The 23,898-nt window shown below is 32.7% G+C and overlaps 1 protein-coding gene across 1 annotated transcript; it reads left to right on the forward strand.

Moving 5' to 3' along the window:
* Positions 1-1,144: 1,144 nt before the first annotated feature.
* On the forward strand, positions 1,145-21,993 carry LOC132561114 (uncharacterized). The gene is made up of 11 exons (XM_060225845.1): positions 1,145-1,290; positions 2,573-2,722; positions 9,279-9,412; positions 9,727-9,854; positions 10,681-10,878; positions 15,233-15,322; positions 15,547-15,639; positions 19,588-19,713; positions 20,255-20,386; positions 20,951-21,067; positions 21,880-21,993. Exons 1-11 carry the CDS (start codon positions 1,145-1,147, stop codon positions 21,991-21,993), a joined length of 1,428 nt encoding a protein of 475 aa, XP_060081828.1.
* Positions 21,994-23,898: the final 1,905 nt, after the last annotated feature.

The raw sequence follows: 23,898 nt of genomic DNA on the forward strand, positions 1-23,898 counted from the left end.
AACATTAATGGAGTTGCGTTTGCTTTCATTATAATCTCTTCTTTTAATTCTCCAGATATACTTATTTGGAAAATTTGAAGAGTTTTGTACACTAGCAAGCATGTTGCTAAGTCTAACTTCATTGTTTAACTCTCTACTGTATGTAACTATCAAGTTGTACATGTGCTTTTTGTAAAATATTCAACATGTTTTATACATTTCACACTTTTCGGGTTGAATGGGAGGACCTCTGTTCGAGTATGATGATTGCATAGTGTTGCAAAGAAATAATCGTTATTCGAAGGTTGCGATCTCCTTCCAATTTATCCACAAGGAAGAGAATGTTTATTTTTTCTTAACCTTCTTTTGTGTCTGATTTTGTAATATCTCAATGATTGTACAAGAGACGCACAACTGAATCAGATATATTAAAGTTAAATTAAATTTTGAAACCCGGAAGCCTTCCTTGGTATTGTAAACGCAACGCTATTGTTATGCAAAGGAATGGCCTTATTGCAAAACCTGGATGAGACAAGCAAAGTTCCATCTATGAAAAAAGAAATTATCTGTTCAAAATAAGAGAGAAATCTGTCTTTGCCGATCACTATCCTGTATCTCTATTTTTAAAAATATTACAACTTAAAATAAGATTAAATCAGAGCTATGAGTCTGTTACATACTTCTGTTTCTATGATAAGGATGATCACTTAATCGTCCTTGTCAGTTTTGAGTATTTGATGTGTACTACTTGAAGGTTTTGCATTAGTTTTGATTAACTAGAATGAAAATAGAACTATAAATCCATTCGTTAAATATTCGCATTGTTCAGCGAGTAAAATATCCAAACAAATCCCATTCTCATATCATATTGTTGGTTAGATTTATTTCAAATGTGCATTGAATGATAAACAAAATTCGTAGCCATGGTCAAAGGACAGCTCTATGTTGGCATAAAAATGATTTGTTCTACATATATATTTTTTGCATATGAACAATAGAACAGCTAGTGATGTGAACAGGGGTATACATTTCATCAATGCAAATGAACTACATTTTCTGTTCTATTCAATCACACAAGCACCATGTTGAGATGTACGTTATATTAAGAAATAACTATAAAATGTCAGTCCATTTATTACAGGACTGGAAAATTAGAAATAGATCTATGGCGACAATAAACAACAAGATAGAAGACGGAACAATTCAATCAAGAGACACCGATGAAGTATTACGTACGCTTCTAAAGGATGTGACGTCACACCTTCCAGCATGTGACAGGAGAAGAGTTATTCTCGTTGGAAACACGGCAAGGTACCACAATTCTCCGACATCGCTTTCTATTTTCATGTATTGGTATTTCCATATAAGGCAAATATCGATTTTTGAAAATTTAATTAAACATAACGTGTCCAACATCGATTAATTTTATTTAAATAATGACAGAGGATATACATTTGATGACGTCAAAGGTTGCACGCCGTGATATCCTGTCGTGTTTGACATGCTATAGTACTTTTCACCCTCAGGCGGTACTATGGGTTGCAAACTCGAAGGAAAATCGATAATTAACAACATTTTATATCATTTCTCCGAGATTTCAGTATATTTTGCACATTAAGCGAGATATTTTAATCTTTCGCATGTTTCTTACGAGTTAACACGTAGATATTTGGTTCTATAAAGAATAGGTCTTACGTGATTTTAGGTTTAAATAAACGAAAAAAAAAAATCAACATTATATTAGAATTACACAATATCTTCATTGAAAGTCACGGTAACTGATTACATCTTCGTATTCTATAAACGTTAGTTGGGGGTATTAAGAATTACGGGATATCATGTATTTCGTATGTATTATGTACATTACAATACACGAATGATGTTATGCGGGACAAAACAATTGACAAAAATTACTATACGTAATGAGGAAAATCTGGCACTTTCACACTGATAGTCAATGGAATTGAAACCTGAAATATTCGGTTGTCAGTATCATTCAGTCAATATCCTGTCCGTTACAGTATTCAACGTATTTATCTTAAGCAATAATTAACAATCAAAATAGTGCTCATCAAAATAGCTCCATATTAATGATTTTTTACACCGATATTGACCTGCTTTTGAAAGGCCGTTTACCATGGTAACTGCTTATCAAGCAGTTTTTGGATCGGTATATTGTTCCGTAACTGCAATGACATTGCAAGTCACAGTTCGAGATCCAGAGAGAATTCTTTTTAATTCATCGTCTTCCTTGATCTTTTATGATATAATTTTGTTAAACGTGAGATTTATTCATTACAAGGCACAAATTAGCTTCGTTTATGACATCGAATGAGTTATTTATTCTGTTAGATAGGCAATGCACTGGAGAGTGTGCGTGAATAAAAGCACTAAAAATAGATCTCCGTTGTTAACGAGGTGTCGGTAATCCCGTTACTTGCAATTAAGGTGCAAAAACCTAATTTCAAACATAATTCCTATAGCATGAAATTAGCAACAATGACTCTAAACCTTCTGTACTGTCAGTGGAACTCTACAAGTTTATGTTTTAGTAATATCTTTTTACACTTAGTAATTGTTAACCTATTTACAGACTTTGCGCCTCCGAGGTAGCGGTGAGGGCCGCACAAGTCATCACTATTGATCTAGGAAAGCAAGGTAATCACAAAAACGTTACACGATTAGGAAATTTCCCACCTGTCCTCGAAGAAGACTCAACGAAAAATCTGCTTGCTGAAAACAGGTATGAATATCAATAATAAGAATGCATATGCATGATTTTGGAAGGCAAACAAAAAACGAATGTTACCGTGGAACCATTAAATGCGATGAGTTTTAATTATCTAACTAATATTTAGCCACAGAAAAGATATTAAAACGCGTTTGCTTCCTTCAACTTTTCATATTCTGTTTACAATCCGCAATCGATTCAATGGTAAGCAGATTGTTTCCGAACATTACGATTTCTTTGTAGTCACTGCTCCTTTTTCATTTTGGGAATGCAACAATTCTTTGAATTGACTGTGTATTGCAAGGCTCATCATTGAAGGCAGAGACAATCATCTCCAGGGATTTTTTAAAAAAAAATTTCTTGTTGTTTTCCAAGAACATTTCTTTAATTTATAATTTTCTATATTTAGAATTAGGATTTTGTTATCATGTACCTTGACACTGATGTGTGCTTTCAACGTAGGAGATGCATTCGGAGTTTTCCAAAGAAAAAATAGGATATGAAATACGTATCGAAAGACTTAAAACAGAGGTTTTCGGTGAATTGCTTTACCAGTACATACAACTAAAACTGTAAAATAAGTGGAACAGAGATAGAAAGCATCGTGATGGGCAATGTATTTGAAGTTATATGTCGGATCTTTAACTTGCCGAGTACAAGTTCAGTTGTATTTCAATACCTGTAGTGATGCTTCTTATCACACAACTCCTATTTTAAACACCAACAAACTTAAATCATCATTGTTGTTTCCTTAGATTACATCCAGAAAAATAGATATTAGCTCATTCATGGTTGCTTTGGTCCAGGCACCACAATGCATTTTGTAATGAACTACATTCACATTTATCCTTTTGCCGAATTTACGAATTCGTCCCGAAAAAGTACACAATATCGGCTAGTTTTGTTTGAACTTGACGAAAGCACCGATGCGGGTACTCTGGATAAAAAATAAATCATACCAGCATGTTTCAGCGTGCCAGCGTCTTGATTAAATTCGATAGATGTTCTCCATCTGTCAGGTGTAATTTATAACGATTGGATGTTTTCTCCAATTATTTTGGTATAAAAACTGTGAAATATGACTGCGCATCTGGATTACAGTCCAACTGCTATGTCGATAGCTGGCTCACTCAAGTGATGACAGCGAGTCGTCCGTTCATATAGATTTACTAGGGGATTTTATTACTTGTAATTAGGCATGCCTTTGCTACTTTATATAGACATATTTATTTTTGTAAAGTTTCATGATGATTAGAATGTCCAAAAGTCAGAATAATGCATTTTTATTTATTATGTACTAAAACTTACATTGTTAAAGCTGCGAGGTAGTATAATTCAATAATATTCAATCATGTAGCAAATTCGGCGAAGTAATAATATCATTAATCATTTTTGAAATGAAAAGAAATAACTTTAAAAGAGCCATAATTTTTGCAAGGTGAAATAATAGCATTTCAATTTAATAAGGTAATTCAGAGCATGATGAATCTGTCTGCACTGTAATTACATCTTTAGTATATAAAACCACTGCATGAAGTTAATAACCTCCGTACTGTTACCAGTGGGTTCGATTATCTGCAAAGCGTTTTCACCTGCGAGTGTCACACACATGCATGACAAAAACATATAACAAAACAACACAGAAAACGATGATGTCATGATATGTGTAGCATTGAGGATTTATTAGCAATAAGTGAGGCGTAAGTTTTTACGTTATACCTACGTATCACAAATTCATGCACTAAACCATGACAGCCTATTTGCAGCTGGTGATTATCAGTTTGCCCTGAGGGAATCGACGTGTTTATTATTGTCGGGGTTGGTTAAAAGTTAATATAAAGAAAAACAATATACATTTCTGTCTCTACATATAAATCAGTCACTTTCTCTTATGTAATTGATTATTTTTTGTTTAGTCAATTCCTTAATTGCCATTTTAACTTCTCTGGTAAAGTAATTAAATGGAACTTTGATAAAACTTAGTTACATTGATTAATTGCATGAGTGTTGGGTAATTTTAAGATAAAGTAAAACGTGATAAGTAAGAAAATGGATTTTATTACACTTTATAGACACAGAATAATATCCATACATGAAAAATCCAATGCGTTACTTTATACCAGAGGTACTTAAACTAAGTGGTAAACGTATACACATGACGAACAGATATGTATTTTAAAGGGAGCCACTTTTTTCAGTAAGCTCTAGCTTGGTATTCATCAATAAGTATTTCTATACTATTGTATTAGTAGATTGTCCTCTTCTATACTAATGTTAATAGCTCCCCGAAAATTAAAATTCATTTCAATAGACAAAGCATGCTTGTAAACGTGTTCAAATTATTGTAAGTACATCTAAAGAAATGGTTACAATTACGTGTGTGTTGTAGTGACGATTATGTTCAGACATTTATTGACTGAGTGTTATATGGAATAAGGTTTACCGTGTAACGCTATAAGATCGCTACGATGTCTCCAATATAATACTTTGGATATAACTTGCCTCGTATCCATATACAGTTTCTCACGAACATTATTTACCCTGTACTTCACTGACTATTTGACTTCTTTGGTTGGGTAATAATTCATATAATTGTTATCATTTTTCGCTAACATAGTCGTATTTTGGTTTTTAATCCAAGTCAACAGACACCGCTGATATTGTTATAATTATGATAACTTATGACCTGAATGTTGTGGATAAAGACTAACAAAAATAAGAAAAAGACACATGCTAATTTCATTTTTCAGTATTCTAATGCGTTGATCTTATTAAGTACGGCTTAAGGATATGTTTGGTGTCTTTGATCTGTAATTGTCATCAACTTAAGGACAACTTCGTAACACTAGGTTTCAAAAGATGCAGGTTGATGAAAATTATGGGAAAGTTTTATGGTCATCATAGTGTTCTAATTGAGAAATATTCTATATATTTGTGCGATACGAAGCTGGACGTGTTAGTTGCACGTTGTTGCCGGTTGGTTCTGTTGTTGTACATTCACATTTGTTCATACTTTCTTCTTGTTTCTTTTTAATTTGAGTTTGGATGAGATTATGTTGACATGTTGGTACTTTCTTGATGTTTTTGTATTGCAAATGAAATACTTACATTATGTTATTACAGTAATCGAACGACAGAGCGGTAATTGATCTTGTCGGTGATATTGGTAAAACGTATTAGTATTTACCTAATTAATTAATCATTGTTGTACATTACAGAAGGTCATTGATCTTCAAAGAGCTTAACGGTCTAATAGACTTAAGGTCAGACCGATGGGTTCAGTCTCTCAGATTGTGTCACGCAACATAGACAAATCCTTCAGCACACGAACTGCATACCATCTTATGAAATTTATTTGTACTATGTATTAAAGCATTTCTATAATATCTAAGGTTGATACACAGTTATACCTCAATGTCAAGACTAGATGTTGACTCATCATATTGCCAACTCAATGTTCAACCGACAGCACTTGGTTTGACACATAACTTATTTGACGACGCCTGGACTCGGTTGCTCAAAGGTTAGTTAGGATTAAACAATGTTTATTAAAAATTAAATTGTTTTACTAAACAATTATATTAAAAGCAAAAGTATTACTAAAATTAAATCAATATAAATTAATCAGGGCGGTCTTAACAAATCTGCAGCTGTGTAATGATAAAAAAAAATGTTTCCATTTTTTGTTTCACTAATGTTTCAAATTTGTTTTAAAAAACAATAGTTATTTCTTACCAATCTTTGAACAACTTGGTACTTATTGTGACTCATGAATTTACTGACGAAATTTTCAGAATGGGTTTCAACAACGACAGCTGATTTTAACAGCGGGCTTCACCGACGGAACTTAGTTTTGAGATATATTGTCAGTTGAAAACATTAAGAAATGGCTTCAGTGTAGATGCACGATTTTAACATGTGACTTCACCAAAGACAATTGGATTTACTTGCACTTACTGTATATGTAATTTGTATGTACAAAGTACTGCTGGTAGACGGGTACGATTTATAAGCTCATTATCTGTTGGTGTGGGTCATGTGTCATTAGATGCCTGCAGTAAGTACATGACACGTGTATCGTGTAGATGATATACACAGAATACAAGTGTAACCTCTGTGTTTAATTTACAGCTTTAACATCTGTAGAGAATACCATTCATGTTGTCCGTGGAGGCTAAATTATTGTGTTAGTACGATCTGTTTAGCAAGGTGTGTGGGTGTTGTCACTGTACCCAGCCATAACGGAAGACAATTCCAGCTTGTGTTTCTATCAAAATCGCTTCCGTTCGGTCTTCAAGACAAATTAGGAAATTATCTCATTATAACCAGTATTTGATGAATTTGTGATTATATCTTGTAATTGTATTGTGGACACAATGGAATGGTATATGACATGTAGTGTGATAAACTAGATCGTCTGACTATCGAATCCTACCACCAACATTAATTAATGGTACCAATAGCCTTATGTTTAATCCGTTAATCAACTCTCGTGTAAATAAAGCAAATGCAATTATCATTATTATAGTGAGCCGTATAACAAGATAAAAGTGCATCATCACACAAAGGAACACATTAACACTATTGTCTGTTATCGTGATATAGATATTCCTTGATTCTAATCAGTATTAACATGATCATACTTCACAACACATAGTTCATACGGTTAAGGATTAATTTGTGCCGTCTATATGGAGAAGGCCTCCCTTTATAATACTAGCCTAACTTAAGCTGTTTTCGACAATGTGTACCAGGCTATTGTGATATTAAAATTTTCATCACACATCTACTCAGTTGATCATATTCACATTGAAATCAACACTTTTTTTTAAAATATTGGCCCCAGGATACTATTTTTAGAAAATTAATCATATCTTTCTGACGTCACCTCAATTATTGATTTCTTAGTTATTCCTGTAAAATGAAGAAAAATGAATAATAAAGAATAATTTTGTGATGCTGTCACTGGTTAAATGATTAAAATTTCATATATCTATCAATATACGCCTATTAAGGTCTATGTACTACTACTGATTAGCAATGTTTGTTTTTATTGGTTAAAAACGAACTTATAACGCAGATGAAGCAGAAGACGCTTACTCTTCTGGAACACCTTATTTCATTCTCCTTGTACATTATAGGAGTATCCCTGTAAATCTTTCTTTTAATCATAATTTGCTCTTGCTTTACGGCATTTGAGTTTTGATTACGATTATGTTGACATATTGGTATATTCTTGATGTTTTCTGTTTTTTCTAAGAATTGAAATGTAACGATTAGAAAAATAAACACATCAAACATTTTCTTATAATAAGATTAAGAAATTTAATTATTTGAAATGCAATTCATAGCTTGTTTTGTAATTCGATGTCCAAATTGTTCGTTAATATGTCTGTGCAGATAAATCTAAAGTGTTCCAACAGTGATAGATGTAAGTCACAGTGTTCAGTAACAATAATAGGAAGTCTAAATCCGTTTAATAGTCAATATTTTAAACTTTTGTCTAATTTTTGAGAAAACAACATAATGTTAAGTATCGATTGTGAATAGGCACCTGCTGTTACCCAAGGTAAAAGATCGCTAAACCCTTAACAGTCATGCAAGTTTGTCTCACTATACTCTGGTTCATGGAAACGACCAGGATCTGCTTTACTAATTTGGAGTTTGGGGATATTTTAAGTTTTATGATTTCCGACTATGTTTTTGTTTCCCAAATACGTCATTGACAGTGCTGCTATTATGGCCTTGGTATTGTGCGTTCGTACAAATAAAGTAATGAATGCTATGGGTTCTGCAGGAAGTAAATAACTCGTACATATTTCCATGTGATTGACATTCTTTTTAAATGGGTGACAGTAAGGACTTTTATACTCTTAACCTTGACAGGCGTATCCACGTATCAACGATGTGAGATTTCCTTGTTTCGCCCGAGGGTTGCGACTGGGGGATTACCCTTTATTAAGTAAAGAATAGATAACAATAATTTATAAGGAGCCCAGCAGACTACGAGAAAAATAATCATGCACCCCATTTTTGTTGAGATAGGTTGTTTTGAGCCCACGGGAAAAATGATTGAATTATTGGCGAGCCGATATCATGTCATCTTTGGATAATATCGGCGTTTGTAGTGACATAAAAGTATATCATTTTATAAATTTTATATTTAGTATTTTAAACACGATATTGGGATTCCCATAAGTCAGCTTTAATATGGTTTGCATTCACAGGAGTGTAACTACATTCTAGATTAGAAGACAATAATATGAAGTCATTTGGCACCGTGTTGACCCCCATTTCGTCAACGCGTTGCAAGTCGCCTCAGATAACACATTGCATCTTTACGGGAAACATTCAAATGCTTACCATTGTCAGGAATCCTTTCCAGTAACTAAATATACAATGTCGAAGCCTTTATGATGTAAAGCGATAGGTTCGTATTTTAAGATAATACTGTAAATATAAACATGTAATTTTGCAAAGTCGTGTTAGCAAAAATGCATTTATATTGACAATATAAACAACATGACAACCGGTCAATTTTTAAACAGTGTTAATTTCTTTTCTTCAGTGGAGACCTGCTTATTTATGATCACCGTATAAGCCTTTCCAACGAAGATCAGCTAAAGTCTCTGAAACATTCATTGTCACTGGTTCGAGAAAATGCATACGTTTGCTTTTTACAGACCATCACCTCAGGGAAAGGTATTATGGACATAACGTCACTTCTTAAACTTTACGATCTTTATCCGTCAGTCTACATATCCCTGTCTACACTTTGATCAACTAACATCCTGAACCGGACAAAAAAATCTAGTCTGGGTGCGTCTTACAACTTACAACGTACAAGCATTCATTACAAGATAATATGTACTTAATGTTTAACTGGGTTATAAACTGTTGCCTGGCAGCATTTAGAGTAGTTAAACAAAAAAATTAAAGTTTCTTTTTCTAGATTTGCACTCACTCTTGAATTGCGATGGTATTGTTGAATAACCTTTTATCGTATTTGTCACCAGAGAACAATGAACAACAGGGCATGGACGATCTGTGGAGAATTACATCTATTACTAGTCCTGGAAGTCAGCCAGACGAAGGGTTCGGTCTGGAGGTAGTCCTTATTAGACCTATCACCAGGACATACACAGTATGTATCATAACAGAATTTAGAATAAAAGACAACAATGGATACATACCTTTAGCCGAAAGATTTGTCCTGTTGCACCTTACCATATGATAAACAAAACTTTGCAGTTGTATAGTATTTATTCGTTTAATGTTGAATGCCAAGAATCAGACAAAAGAGCAGAGCAATGAAGTATTCTTGTGAGTAGGTATTAATTGTTGTGTCATTTCTTTGTGACAATGGTGTCATAACAAGTTGTGAGAAAACGACTTAGTTTTCCCGCGCAAACAAATGACGAAACAATGGCTGCTAGTAAAGACGTTTGCATAAAGACAGGCCAGAATTAGAGTAATTTGGTAATAGACACAAAACACAGCATATTAAATGTAAGGAGATTTATCAATGATAATAATTAGAATTGAAATTCAGTCATTATTTTTAGAGACATTTCATGGAAGTCTAGAAGATACATTGTAGCATTTCTAAAACTAAGGATTAGATTTATGGTGAAATATTTGTTTTCTACCAAAGTAATAGACTCCAGGAAAATTATTCAACATGGAATATCCTCAACGGTTCCAGATAAAGGTTCTATTGGTATGTTTGTATCTAGCCAACCTGTATTCAAAGACATTTTGCATTCCTGATGAGTCCTATGTTACTCATAATTTTGAAGTATAACAAGGTGTCCATCACAGGTATTCTCCTTGTAAAAAGAATATTGGAAATAACAAAGTCCAATATAAAGCAAAACTCATAAAAATGTATTGTAGTTTTCAAATATCTTAAAAATTACAGTGATATGAATTGAGTTTTCATTTACACATTTGACGCATTTTTATTTAAGCCACAACGAGAAAATGAAGCAGACAGAAAAATGGTTTGGCTATTTCAAAAGGTTAAAAGGAAGCTGAATAAGGACATGACATTTACAACATTGCATGAAATACTCAATAATCAGCTGTATACTAAGACAAGGATACGCCAACTGGAAAGTATATTTGGAAGGACATTTGTTAGCGCCGGTGGACTGACTGCAACAAAGGTAGATATAGAACATTTCTGTATACAATGTATCTCCTAGCCAATACAGCGATAAACAAGGGAACTATCAGTCACTGACTTATTATTTTTGCAACAATGCTGATATGCTCACCTACAGTATTCATTTTCCAAATTGCACGTCAGAGACCAACTCTATCAAGCTAGTACGTGAAAGCTGTATATTGTCAATTTGCAAAATATCATTGGCGATCGAATCAACACCCATGGAAAACAAAAGTGCATGGATATAGTTCATTTACTAAGAGAGAGGAGGAGGGGTATTAAAAATATTAAGAATCATCAATCAATAGTGCATTTTTTGGAACAAAAATGATTTAGACTGAACAATTAATATTTCGACCTCTAAACGATATTGAATTAACTCTAATATCACAAACTTTTTGTGTATTTTTGTCTTTAATTTGAGACCACAATATAAGTTCCAGGTACCTGTTGATTTCCTTACAGCGCTTTTATATTAAAATAAATAAATACCCCAATAGGATATTACATTTTTTCCATTTCTTAAAAAGGAGTCTTAAGATGTCTTTATTTTAAGACATGCTAGAAAAAATTAACGAGTTGGATATTATAACTCACAGGAAATTAAAACGAAAGTTTTATAATATTATTTTTCATTATTACTTATGACTGAAAACAAGCTTCTCCATGCCATTTGTTTGAGGAATCTCTACTTAATAACTTTCTTTTTACTAGCTATTTATGATAACACCATCATGCATTAGCTCAAGAGGTTGACATTTGTCATTTGGCTGTCATCATATAATGCCCCACTGGCCATACTGCATACACAAAAATACTATATTGGTGTATTGATAATATGACAATCACGTGATAAAAGTTCATATATTTAGAAAATTATGAATGACAAAATAATTTCAAACATACACTTGAATACTTATACATTTACTACTATTTACGCAAACTTCATAGTTTTCATGGTTTTGTTTTAAATCAAAATGATTTTTCAAACATTCCTGACATTTGCAAATCACGGAATACTTTTCCATACACTTTCCCATATAATAATAGAGGGAATCTGACATCCAAATATATGATCGTGATCAACTATTGTTAATGAATAAAGGAATATTGCTGTTAGCTGGTATTGCACATATAAAGATATTTTCATCGCGATTGCACAGCATCATTAACATATATATCTGTTATAAGTATGTCAATATATGAAACGTTAAACCTTTTGCTGTCCTTGCATGTAGATTCATTAAGACATCAAAATACATATATATCCTTTACTTAGATATTTTATCTATATAATCCGTCCGTCTACCTGACCTGTATACATGCAAGTGTTGACACTTGAAAAGGTACTAAAATGAAATCGTAGCTAACTTCAAACTTTTGATTACAGAAAAAGTTCCCTAACATTTAGTCTAGTTGAAAAGAGTGAAAAAGTGTTCTGTTTGTTCCCTGCACATTTATTAATTAATCTATAGAAATTTTCTGGATAGAAACATCAGTTAAAATCTCCTTTTTAGATGATATAAAAATCATTTCTTAGAAAATGGTCAAATATTTCAGGGATTTAGATATATGTTTCATGATCAAACATGACCAAAGACTTTCGAACTCACAATAGACAATAAATCATTTCATCAGTGTGTCAATATTTGAATGAAAATGTTTATTTTTTTTTACTTATGAGACACTACAAGATAGTACAAAACGCTCACAAGATCACTTCACACAATGCAAATAGAATTGGACACAGAAGAGTCAGATAATGAATTTAAATGTATCACGCAGTTGCTCTGTTCTTCCTGGACTTGTCAGTGACACTAAAGTCCTGCAAAAACCTAGGAGACGATTGAGGAACACAAAAATTAATGGAAAGAAATGCCAAAATCAGAAACATTTTGTGAGGGTCATGTATCTAATAATATCAAATATATATATTGAATTTGCATACATTTACAAAACATATGATTTAGAACTTAAATGTCAGTTCTGCAAAAAAATGAACATACTACAAAGCGGGTGTCGTCGATGAAGCAGAAGACGCTTACTCTTCCGGAACAAGTGATATTTTTCTTTTTTTTCAGGAGCCTCCGTCTAAATCTTTCTTTTCTACATAGTTTACCCTAGTTTTATGGAAATTGTGTTTGGATTATGATTATGTGGCCATGTTTGTATTTTCTTGATTTTTGTTTTACAACAGGCCACTATCTGTTTACGTTCTAGACAATATTACAAACAACAATTTATTTATCCGTCAACAAGATGTAAATTGACATTAACAAGTCACACGTTAGTTTATTGCTGCAATTTTCACCACGTTCAAATGAAATCTTATCAATTTGTAGGTGAAACAATGAAAACCTCAAAAGCTTATCACCGTCTATTGATTAAAACACCCCTATATCGTTGTACAAATATAGATATCTGATCATGCACAATCCAGATATCAGACACATCATCTTTATTTTCCTCTTAAAAACAAATGCTGATATCGATGAAGAGTATGATAGCACTCAGCACTTCAGGTTTGTATATATTTCCCCAACCAGTGCTGAAGGATAAATGGAGATCAGTACACGAAATGAATTAGGACAATTCATCCTTTGTTGTGTCCTTGAAATCAAATATGTTTCATGGCAATGTTTCAATAGTTGGATATTGCAGAACAATAATCTCGAAAAGTCTTCTACCATTTTTGTCAGATTTTCGAAGATTTAAGGTCTTGAACTGATATCTTTTTACATAAGAAAATCAATATGTCATTTACGTTGACCTTAAAAGCAAAACGTTTTATATTTCATTTTACTTTCCTCGGTTTTATATCATTTTTCATTCAACCGAATATCAATCAGTCTGAAAGGTATATGCACATTCTCTCGAACATATGGTCAAACAGGAAATCTATGAGTCATGTATTTTTCAAGCAGCATACGAAATACGATTCAACAAATCTACATTGAACTGTGTACAAGCGAGAACTTCAAGTTTTACTACCATCCGTCTATGCTTTGTTTTGACTTTATCTTTATAACAACAGAACTGAAATGTTCGTTACCGCTATTTATAACGTTCTCTTGCCGTGAACGACAATACTGTACAGTAGCCTTTGTTAACTTTTCGAGCGTTTCCACACGATAATAGTGTCATATCATACAGTGATACCTAAGTATATCAATATTCTCAGTTTAGAAAGGGATTAAAACCCTTAAACGCCGTAAATGTATTGATTGACAATCTACGCGGACATACACCGACATAATAAATAATTCAAAACCCAATAGTTTTAGCTACTTGATGTGAAGTGATTTTGCTCTACTTAATATATCTTACAATATGGAAGAATATTAACGTATTTTTGACGGGTGGCAGTATAGGATAGCAAATTTAGACTGTCGTGCAGGTGATAAGAGTCTGAGGTTTTCAGTGAATCCTTGAGTTATATACCATGTAGTCATTTTTAACATTGTACTGACAAGTTAGTATACATATCGCTTCAAATGACGCGATATTTCAATATTGTAAGCCTACCATTGATAATGCATTGACAGTTTAACAATATATATATAATGAATACCAACAAATATGGTATAAAAAATAATCAATGACACACCAGAGTCAATGTGTATATAACAGTAATAAAAAATTTATTTTTTACAACATCGGCCGTTTACCTCGTTTTGCATTTAAAAAGTAGCGAATATGGATATTGCAATAATCACAAACATCCGATAAGCATGGTGATTTTAATCATGAACTTTTCATTTCTGAGTTATAATTCCATGTCGCAGTTAGTTATATATTGAAGGCTTTTATCCCTAGGTAATGCTGTCCATGAGAAATGTCGAGATCTGACACAAAAAGTGCTCACGTGATAACGAATGATGCTATTGTCGGCATCATGTTCTCATTGAAAATGTCCTTATCCCTAGTGAGCTATGATATGTATAATGTGTGTTAATGCTTTTGCTATTACCAAGCAGGTTAACACTGACCTGAAACAGACCATAAACTTTACAGAATGTCTTGTCTAATTCTCATTATTTAGCTCGTTATCATTTCTTTTATTCATAACTTGCTCTCTGTTTATTGATTTTGAATTATAACAATACATACATGTTTTTATTCATTTATTTCATTTGAGAACGCAATATTTACTTCAGTTTACCTAGATTTCCTTTACATATAACACCAATGGAGCCGCAGAATCAATCCATTCGAAAATACCTGGTGTTTGGTATATACTTGTCCTGTAATTTTCCGAAAGGTCTGTTCATATTTTGCCTTATTTTACATTTTGTTTTTATTCGTGATAATGGTTTCGTTTATATATCTGTATTATATCGTATATTTGCAAGGAATTCCTAAAGAAACTGTGCCTACGTCCCGGACAGAAAGTGCTAGATGTTGGATGTGGAATCGGCGGCAATGCATTTTACATGGCCAAGGTAGAACATTTTAGTGTTAGCATTAGCTCCGAGAAGTATAAATACTTAAATTGATATAAATAAATATCTAGTATCTACGGCTCGGATAATTTGAATATGTTCTGTTAGTTTGATTGGTACATTGGTCATTTTATATTTTTTCATTAATATTAGTAATCTCTAATTGTGCCTGAATTAAATGCAATTGTAATACCCTCTTCCTACTGTATATTTTCCATAATTAGGAGTTTGGGGTCAAAGTCATCGCCATGGACCTGTCATCGAATATGATTGATATTGCTAAGGAGCGAGCGAAGGAACTGAACATCACAGAAACGGTAAGAAATTTCAATACGACTTCACATTTTAAAAAAATCTCTCTCTGAAATCTGGCTTATGTAAATTTAACACTGAAAACTGTATACATGATATTATGTTGCCAATGTTAATGCAGAATATTTTCTATTACATAAAATGCTGTGAAACACCTTATATGTGTATTTACATTTTTTATTTAAATTTTTGTTTTCTGAATTTCAAGGTGATATCATCCTGATGTCTTTTGCTACTTATTAAAGAAAAATTTAAGTTCAAAATCTGGTCTTATGGGGAATTCTGATATCTGACATACCCACAAAATCGGTTTTTAGGTTTTCACACCGTGAGTAAACTTTTAAAACATTTATTTGGATTAAGCTGAGACTTGCTGAGAATCCCTCTGAGTTTTCTCCAATGATGGCAATGTTCGGACCCTGGATTCATCTTCTTTACATCATAGAACCACTTTTAGGATATCTCTTTCAATTATTTTCTTTTTCTTTTTGCCACCTTTACTCTTTCCACCATTCATTCTTAAATCATATCTTTACACTAGGAGTGAACTATTAGAGTGTTTAGCACCCATTACTCATACATATGTATGTATAAGGAGAAACATGTGTTTATGCATTCGTGCAAAACATTCCCCTCACCAAGCAAAACCCAATACATAAAAAAATGTACATATTTTACATTTAAACAACAGAAGCAAAACACAATACATAACTGACAACAATTCATAGATATGTGATCTATGATTTCAAAATTTTGTTAACAATAAAGTCCTTAAACATGCTGGTAATGAATAAAGTAAATCCAGAAAATATCAGCATTGCAACATAAACATAATCTATTAATAGAACAAGGACAAAATAAGAACTAAAGGAAGATAATACACATATACATGAATTGCAGTATGCTCCATTGAGAACCATCTTTTATTGGTAAAAAACTCACATTCGCCATATGCACAATGATTGCACACACCTGGTTTTACAGGAAAAGCATTACCCTTTCTCCCCCCTAAGTAAACTAAATCACATCTTAAAATTAGTATACTGTCATCTGTATATTTAATTCTTTAAACGTTAACGGGAAACTGTTTCTTGTTAAATTTAATCATTAGATATTTTAATCATGCTACATTTCGTTCAATAGATTGAGTTTGATTTTACTCCGCCATTGAATTGGTTTAAACAGTTACAAATTGCTCCAACTACTACTACTGGTGTTACCAATTTATCATATGTCGGTCTCTCTATTCATCTAACCGTTAAGGCCTATTGACCTCCTGTTGAGCAAATAACTGACCTTCTGAAACATTGTTGTAAAAAAAATATGTTAATTAAAAATGCATTTGCAAGACATTTCAAATGTTTTGTCTGAATTATTGGAGACATGTGAATCAAATTAACAAATAATCCGAGTGCCGTAACATGCAGTTGCATAATTTGTCAAGAAGGCAAGACTGTTCTCAGTGTTTGTTAGAATAAAAAGGCACCGGGATTTGTCATTTTTACAGACTCTTGTCAAGTATTGGTTTTTACGGAATCAAACTCTCACCTTTTAATTGTTTGAAGAGCAATTGAGGAAAGAAAGAGAATAACAGTGTAAATACCTATATATCAATGACATAAACAACGTAAGGACATGTAGCTTTTCTGATGTTTCTATTATTCGGATCATTACACAGTAGCTATATTCCTTCAGGAAAACTGCAATACCATAAGATCCCTGGTGTTATTTTTTGTTTGTTTGTTTTGGTTTGTTTTTTCTTCGAAAATACAGTGAATTACCATGATTTGGTGGATAAATACTTCACTAATACTAAAATTTCAAAAACTTTGTGTCATTTTATGTCATGTTATTAAACAGTTTATTGTTTCCAGAACATTTTGTGGGTGACTACTAACCTAAGATCCAGTGACACGCCCCCACCCTCACTCCTCATTAACACCAGCTCCCATCCCGCAAAATAATGATTTTACATGATAAGTTGAAAATGTGAAATAAAATATAGGTTGAAATTATCATTGATCGTGTGATTGCCAGACTCATAAATATGAAAAAATACATATAGATCAAATTTTCAATATGGAATCCATGAATTATTAACTTATGGTATTTATAGATATGATTGTGTGTGGAATATGGATCTTTATTGATGAAATATCAAGATAAGGAATCCTGGTAAATCGATAGACACAAAATAAATGGCCTGTGAAAAACCTAGATGAAAGATAAAACAGTTCTGATTTACCTGTCCCGAGGAAAACTGAAATTTCATCATTAATGTTAAACATCTGTACAGATAAAAAAAAATCTGACTGAAGCTCAAAGTGACGGATTTCATAAAAACGTGATAGACAATAAATTCTTGTTTTATAAAATCATACCTATCGTGACACTTTAACAGAAATAATATTTTCACATATCTCTTCCAAGGAAACCTACGCTATAGAAACCTTGGTATTTTTGGGAAGTATCGATCGTTTAAGATGCGACCATCTAAGATAAATCAATGCGTGTATCATCTCATATACCAGGGCATTTATATCGCCCTCCTGGAAAAAAATCACATGTTCCGGAAAGTTATGAAGCAATTAAATTTAAATATTTAAACATTCCATTGATTTCGGTTGTGCTCAGCACCAGGTATTCACACGTTTAGGAGAAATCAGTGTAGAACCGGTGCATCAACGTTGTATCAGCGGCCTGTAACATTAATAATTGACGTGCTAGAATGTGTCGTGTACTTTCTAATGGTATACTATACTGGTATGCCCTAAAAGTCAATGATCTCTTGGAGCGAGGATTATTTTTTCTTCTTGATGACGTAAATCACATGTAAATGTGATAACACATATCTAATTTAACGATGGAAAAACAGTATTTGTACTCATTAAGTACAATGTATCCTTTACATTCCTATGGAAGCGGACGCGTATCGTTTTGTATACGGATCCTACCAGCGATGTATTTTCCTTCCGTCAGATAACCAAATGCATTAAAGTATGGGTTATATAAATGTTGTCGAAATACCTGGTATCTTATCTGAAACGTACTTATTAGATTGTGCAGTACCACTTGATACAATGTATTTAAATATCTTGTAACATTAGAATTAACGTGTTACTGAAGTAATTTGGAACGGTTTACTATCGTATTTCGTCCGTAAATTTTGCATTTCGCTTTAAAGGGAGTGTATAATGATTGTTAATAGCATTATTGGCACCGACTAAACACGACATTAGTTATTAATAAGTTCTTGAGACAAACAGTTCCTGATGTCTCTAGTCCAAATTCTCATATATAACACAAACTACAAATATAGTCAATCCCGACGTCTTCTGTTTTGTTAAATGTCTGAGTCCATTGTTTCCAAGGATATTTCCGCGACGTGAACAGTTTTAGATCGGAGCCGTGTGTATCATCATTATTCTACCTGTGTTGGCAGTAATAAACCACAATTGTGGCAATATAATTACTACACTTAAAAAAGTAACGTTTTCCCGCAAATCTTATGCCAGTAGTAAACTTGATGAACGACTTCACCACTTCACCTTGTACGCTGCTGATTTATCTGTCATGATATGTGTTGTGTACAGACATAAAATCCAATTCTGTATTGATAACCAAAGGGAAAAGGCGTGGCATCTCAGAAGAGATAAATAAATAAATAAAGAGAAACTAATATTTTTTATGTTTTATGCACTGTAGCCTAACGCGAGGTGCCCCTACCGTCATAACAACTATAGACACTAGAAACAGCCAACATTCATCTGTCAATAATGTGTCCTTCTAGGCAGGCTTAAGGCTTTAAAATGTTTCATTTTGTTAATACCATACTTTAAAACGGCCAAATGGATAGGCAAACATTTCAAAAGTAATCTTCTACATGGAAATCTTCTTAACACTTCTGTCAATCAGCGACATTCCATCTGTTTTCTTGTCTCGCTTACCTTTAGGACGTGGACTTTGAAGTAGCTGATGCTACGCGAAGAGAGTATCCACCAGATTACTTTGACGTCATCTTCAGTAGAGATACAATTCTTCACATAGCTAGCAAACTCCAGCTCTTCCGAAAATTTAAGGTATATTTATGCATGATTTGCTCTCCATCACACTCCGATAGATAAACGGTAATATTCAACCACATTGTGTTATATCTTACTAGAATATATAATGAATTAGGTAATGGAAATGTAAGTAGGTAAAAATAAGCATGCACTGTTAATTTGTTTAGATAGATATATTACATGTAAATAAGATATCTGTAATGATCGACTTTGTATATTAATATTGAGAACGAAATCTTAATAATTAGTGATAGGTTCGTAGAATTAATGACACATAAGAGAGTTAATTAAACGTGAAATTTGTTACGAAAATTGATGTATTTTCATTCAAATATTATTATTATGTTCTCATGAGATAACAAGACATAAAAATTATTCCATAGTGCAGATTGTGCAAATCATCGCCTTGATTTTGACATTTTTTCGATCAATATTAATTTTCCTCAGCCACTTCTAGGTTTTAAAATTTAGTCCCCTAGTCTGTGGTTTCAGTATAATTGGCGACGCTCCAACAGCCTGTTGGCCTAGTATTTCATGTTTTATTGTCACTATGCAGACTTTCCTGAAGCCTGGAGGCCAAGTACTTGTATCAGATTATTGCTGTAGTGAGGGGGAACATACACAACAGTTCAAAGACTACGTCAAGACGTTTGGATACAGCATACTATCACAGCGAGAATATTGCTCGGTAAGCATAGTCGTCGACCCTCTCAGTTTTATGGAGAAGATTAAACTGATAATGGAGAAAAAGGAAGAGAAAAGATAAGAAATAAGAACGCATTTTTCACCGAGATTATAATCAGCATTTTAACAAAATTGAAAACGCATTGTAAGGCTTTTTTGTTAATGGCAAAAGTCCAATAAATGCAAAGTTGTATTACCGACAGCCTGACAGCTCCATGTGTTGGTGATGGGAATGAAAGAACAATGGGATTATCTGTAAATGACAAAGAAACTTGCCGTAGAGAGGTTTTGTACATTACCTAAACACAGAACGACATATGATATTTGCAAGTTGATAATATTTTACAAGATTTCTTCTAGATTATAAAGTAACGTTTTCTTGTTTGTGGGTCTCTACTGTAAAACTACAAATGATAAACATGAGATATAAAAAATACAATGCAATTGTAAACAAACTACAAATTTGTACAACTTAATTTAGAAAGACAATCACATGATATTATATGTTCGCAAAAATTGTACAATCTACAATATCAGGAGTGTTGTTATCAATTTTTTTGTTGCTTAGACGATGGAAGAAGCTGGCTTCATTCGGATAGATACGGAGAATAAGACAGATTTATTCATCAAAACGACAACGCTGGAGTTAGATCGGCTAGTAACACGGAGAGAAGATTATATAAAGGTGTTTGTCCAACAATATTGATTCATCACGTGATATTGAGGCAAAATGGTTCTTGGTTATTGATTGTTATTTATATTAATTGCGAATAGCACGTTCTGTGTTCTTTTGTATTTAAATTTTCATGTAAATATAAAACAGTATGGTTATAACATTATTAGGTGTCAAGAATCAAATAAGTAATGTTTTAATATTATTAACTCAAAGAACAGACTAAGCTGAGACATTTACAGAGCAAAGGGAACGCAAACTATACGGGAAGTATTAGGTCTATACCAGCATAAGATAGAATAACTAGCACGATTATAAATGAGACACTGGCCATCCTGTCGACACTACAAATTAAATCAACAATTGAATCGAGCCATACCAGAAAAGCAAGGTTCACAGAACATGACATCACTGTAGACAAATAAGTATCTTAGACAAGAATAAAGGTCTGCCATGAAAGAACAGCCATTCGTCTTCTGCCAGGATTCCTAATTAACTTATTTGGACAAATTCTCGTAATCTAATTTCATATTAGAATTTGGGTAACCACCATCATTCGAGACAGCCAGCCAGGTTGTTTTTAACGTCTTTTACCACTGTAAAACTGCAATGGGTAATTTACAGGGTAACAAAACACAAGATCCTGGTAACAAATTGACTTAAAGTTTATGTGATGAAAGACAATATAAGATACCATTCTTTTCTTTTCTGTATACGTAGTTATTTCCTGTTGTTGTATTCTCGAATTTTCTACAAACATGTACTTATCTTTATGGTCAATTATACCTAAATCTTTAAGCAAAAATCTTTTCCATTTATTTCAGGAATTTTCATTGGAAGACTACGACGCATTTTCAACAATGTGGAGAAATACACAGAAGTGCGCTGCAGTAGGAGACCAAATTCTTGGCCTGTTCTATGCAGAGAAACCTGCTTGATTTTCTGACGATTTCAATCGGAATGAAAACGTTTTCCAGCCTTAGTAATCCAAATGTACCCCGAGCTTTCCATTTATACTTAAAAGTGCATGTTTTACACATTAAAATGCAAAATTAAGGGGGCTGTTTTGCCAGAATTATATTTTCATAGTGATCGAAGCCATAATCTGCCAAAACCGTACATCATGATTAAATGCTATTTCAGACCGTAGGGCAGAAATAATTGGACAACAACGGACAAAACATGCGGTTGTGAAGAAAAAAGGCCGAAAATATTTGCCTCCAATGTATCTCACTTGTCCTATCATTTTTTTAAAAGTTACTAGATGTGTGAAAATATCGTCACATGTTCAGATGTTGAAATTATTAGAGTTGCAAAAAAGAATTTATATGTTTAGCTTTCAAAAATGATAGAGGTTTTGAAATGCCATCATACAGAGGTATACAAACATTTTGAAATTACTAGAGATGTGAAAATAACGTCACATGATCAGATGCTGAAATTACTAGAGATGTAAAATAAGTCATGTTTTTTACTTATGATATTAGAAGAGGAATGAAAATATGATAATATGCTCTAATTTTGAAATTACTAGATGTGTGAAAATGATCTCATTAGCCAAATTTCAAAATAACTAGAAATGTGAAAATTAGAAAAAAATTTTAAAGTTTAAATGTGAAATCCAGTTAACTAGCTATAAATGTCTCCATTAGGTCACTACTTATATCAATGCACACTGTTCTAACGTCCAAAATATATGTAGCTTATCTTAAAAAGCTACAGGAATACACTTCAGATAAAAGTTCAAAATATTATTGATAATCTTGGTTTAAGAAAGTACCTATTTCATATGTATCCTGAGATTACTACCTTATGAATAAAATAACATTTGCTCGAGTAATTCAACAATAAAATACATTAAAATGATATGTATACATAAAAAATACATTACGCCAAGTAAAAATAATATTACAATGTACAGGTAATACAATGTGGTTTTGATTAATACAGGTATTTATCTCGTTACAACAAATCTAATGAGGTTATGAAGTGTCTACAATTTCACAAAGTAGTGCTGAAATTGTACATAATGAAAAAAAACATATATGCAACAGGTCTTCAATAAAGAAAATGTAAAATATTTATAAAGTTTAATAAGTAAACTAATTCCAATCACTGAAAAGTATGTCGGCTTTCCTTATACATGCAGATCCGCAGCAAATCTATACTTAGTAACTTCTGTTAATAGATTTTCATAATATACACATCAAAACAGAGCCTATACTCAAACAGTATCTGCCTAACTATTGGATTTGTTTCATAAAAAATCATATGGTTGTATTATGGGACGAAAATAGTTTCCTTTTTACAAACTTATTTATCTTTTTCAGTGAAGTTAATTCCAATGTATATTTCTCCCAATGAAACAGAATGCAAAGCGCATTAATGTCTCATGGATTGCCTCCCTTCCAATCTGTTCAGAGCAAGACGAATATAACAATCAAAAGAGAGCTACGGTAAGTATACTAGGCTCATAACTTCGAATTTGAACGTATGTTTTATCAGTACACAGCGTTTTCAATTTTCTTTAAAATTCTGCAACGTTATTTGCAGTAGTCAAATTTGTTTGTTTATTCGGTTGGGGAACCATATATACAAGTGCATAAAAATTCAAATTATCCAGTGATGTCTAATTTATGAAAAAGTAAGTAATCTAGACCTAGACTACATTTGAATTTGATTTCCGTAAATTAAAAATAAAAAACGTTGGTTACTACTAGTGCATAGATGTATCTATATTAGAAAAGATAGATGTTGTGATTAAAATCTCCCGAGATCACAAATACCTTAGAAATTTTTTTTTTCTGTTCAGTTGAAATCAAACACCATGACATATTCTATCC

This window comes from Ylistrum balloti, unplaced genomic scaffold, assembly GCF_031769215.1.
Source record: "Ylistrum balloti isolate Yb309-2 unplaced genomic scaffold, AGI_CSIRO_Ybal_v1 Utg371148, whole genome shotgun sequence".
Classification (NCBI taxonomy): Eukaryota; Metazoa; Mollusca; class Bivalvia; order Pectinida; family Pectinidae; genus Ylistrum; species Ylistrum balloti.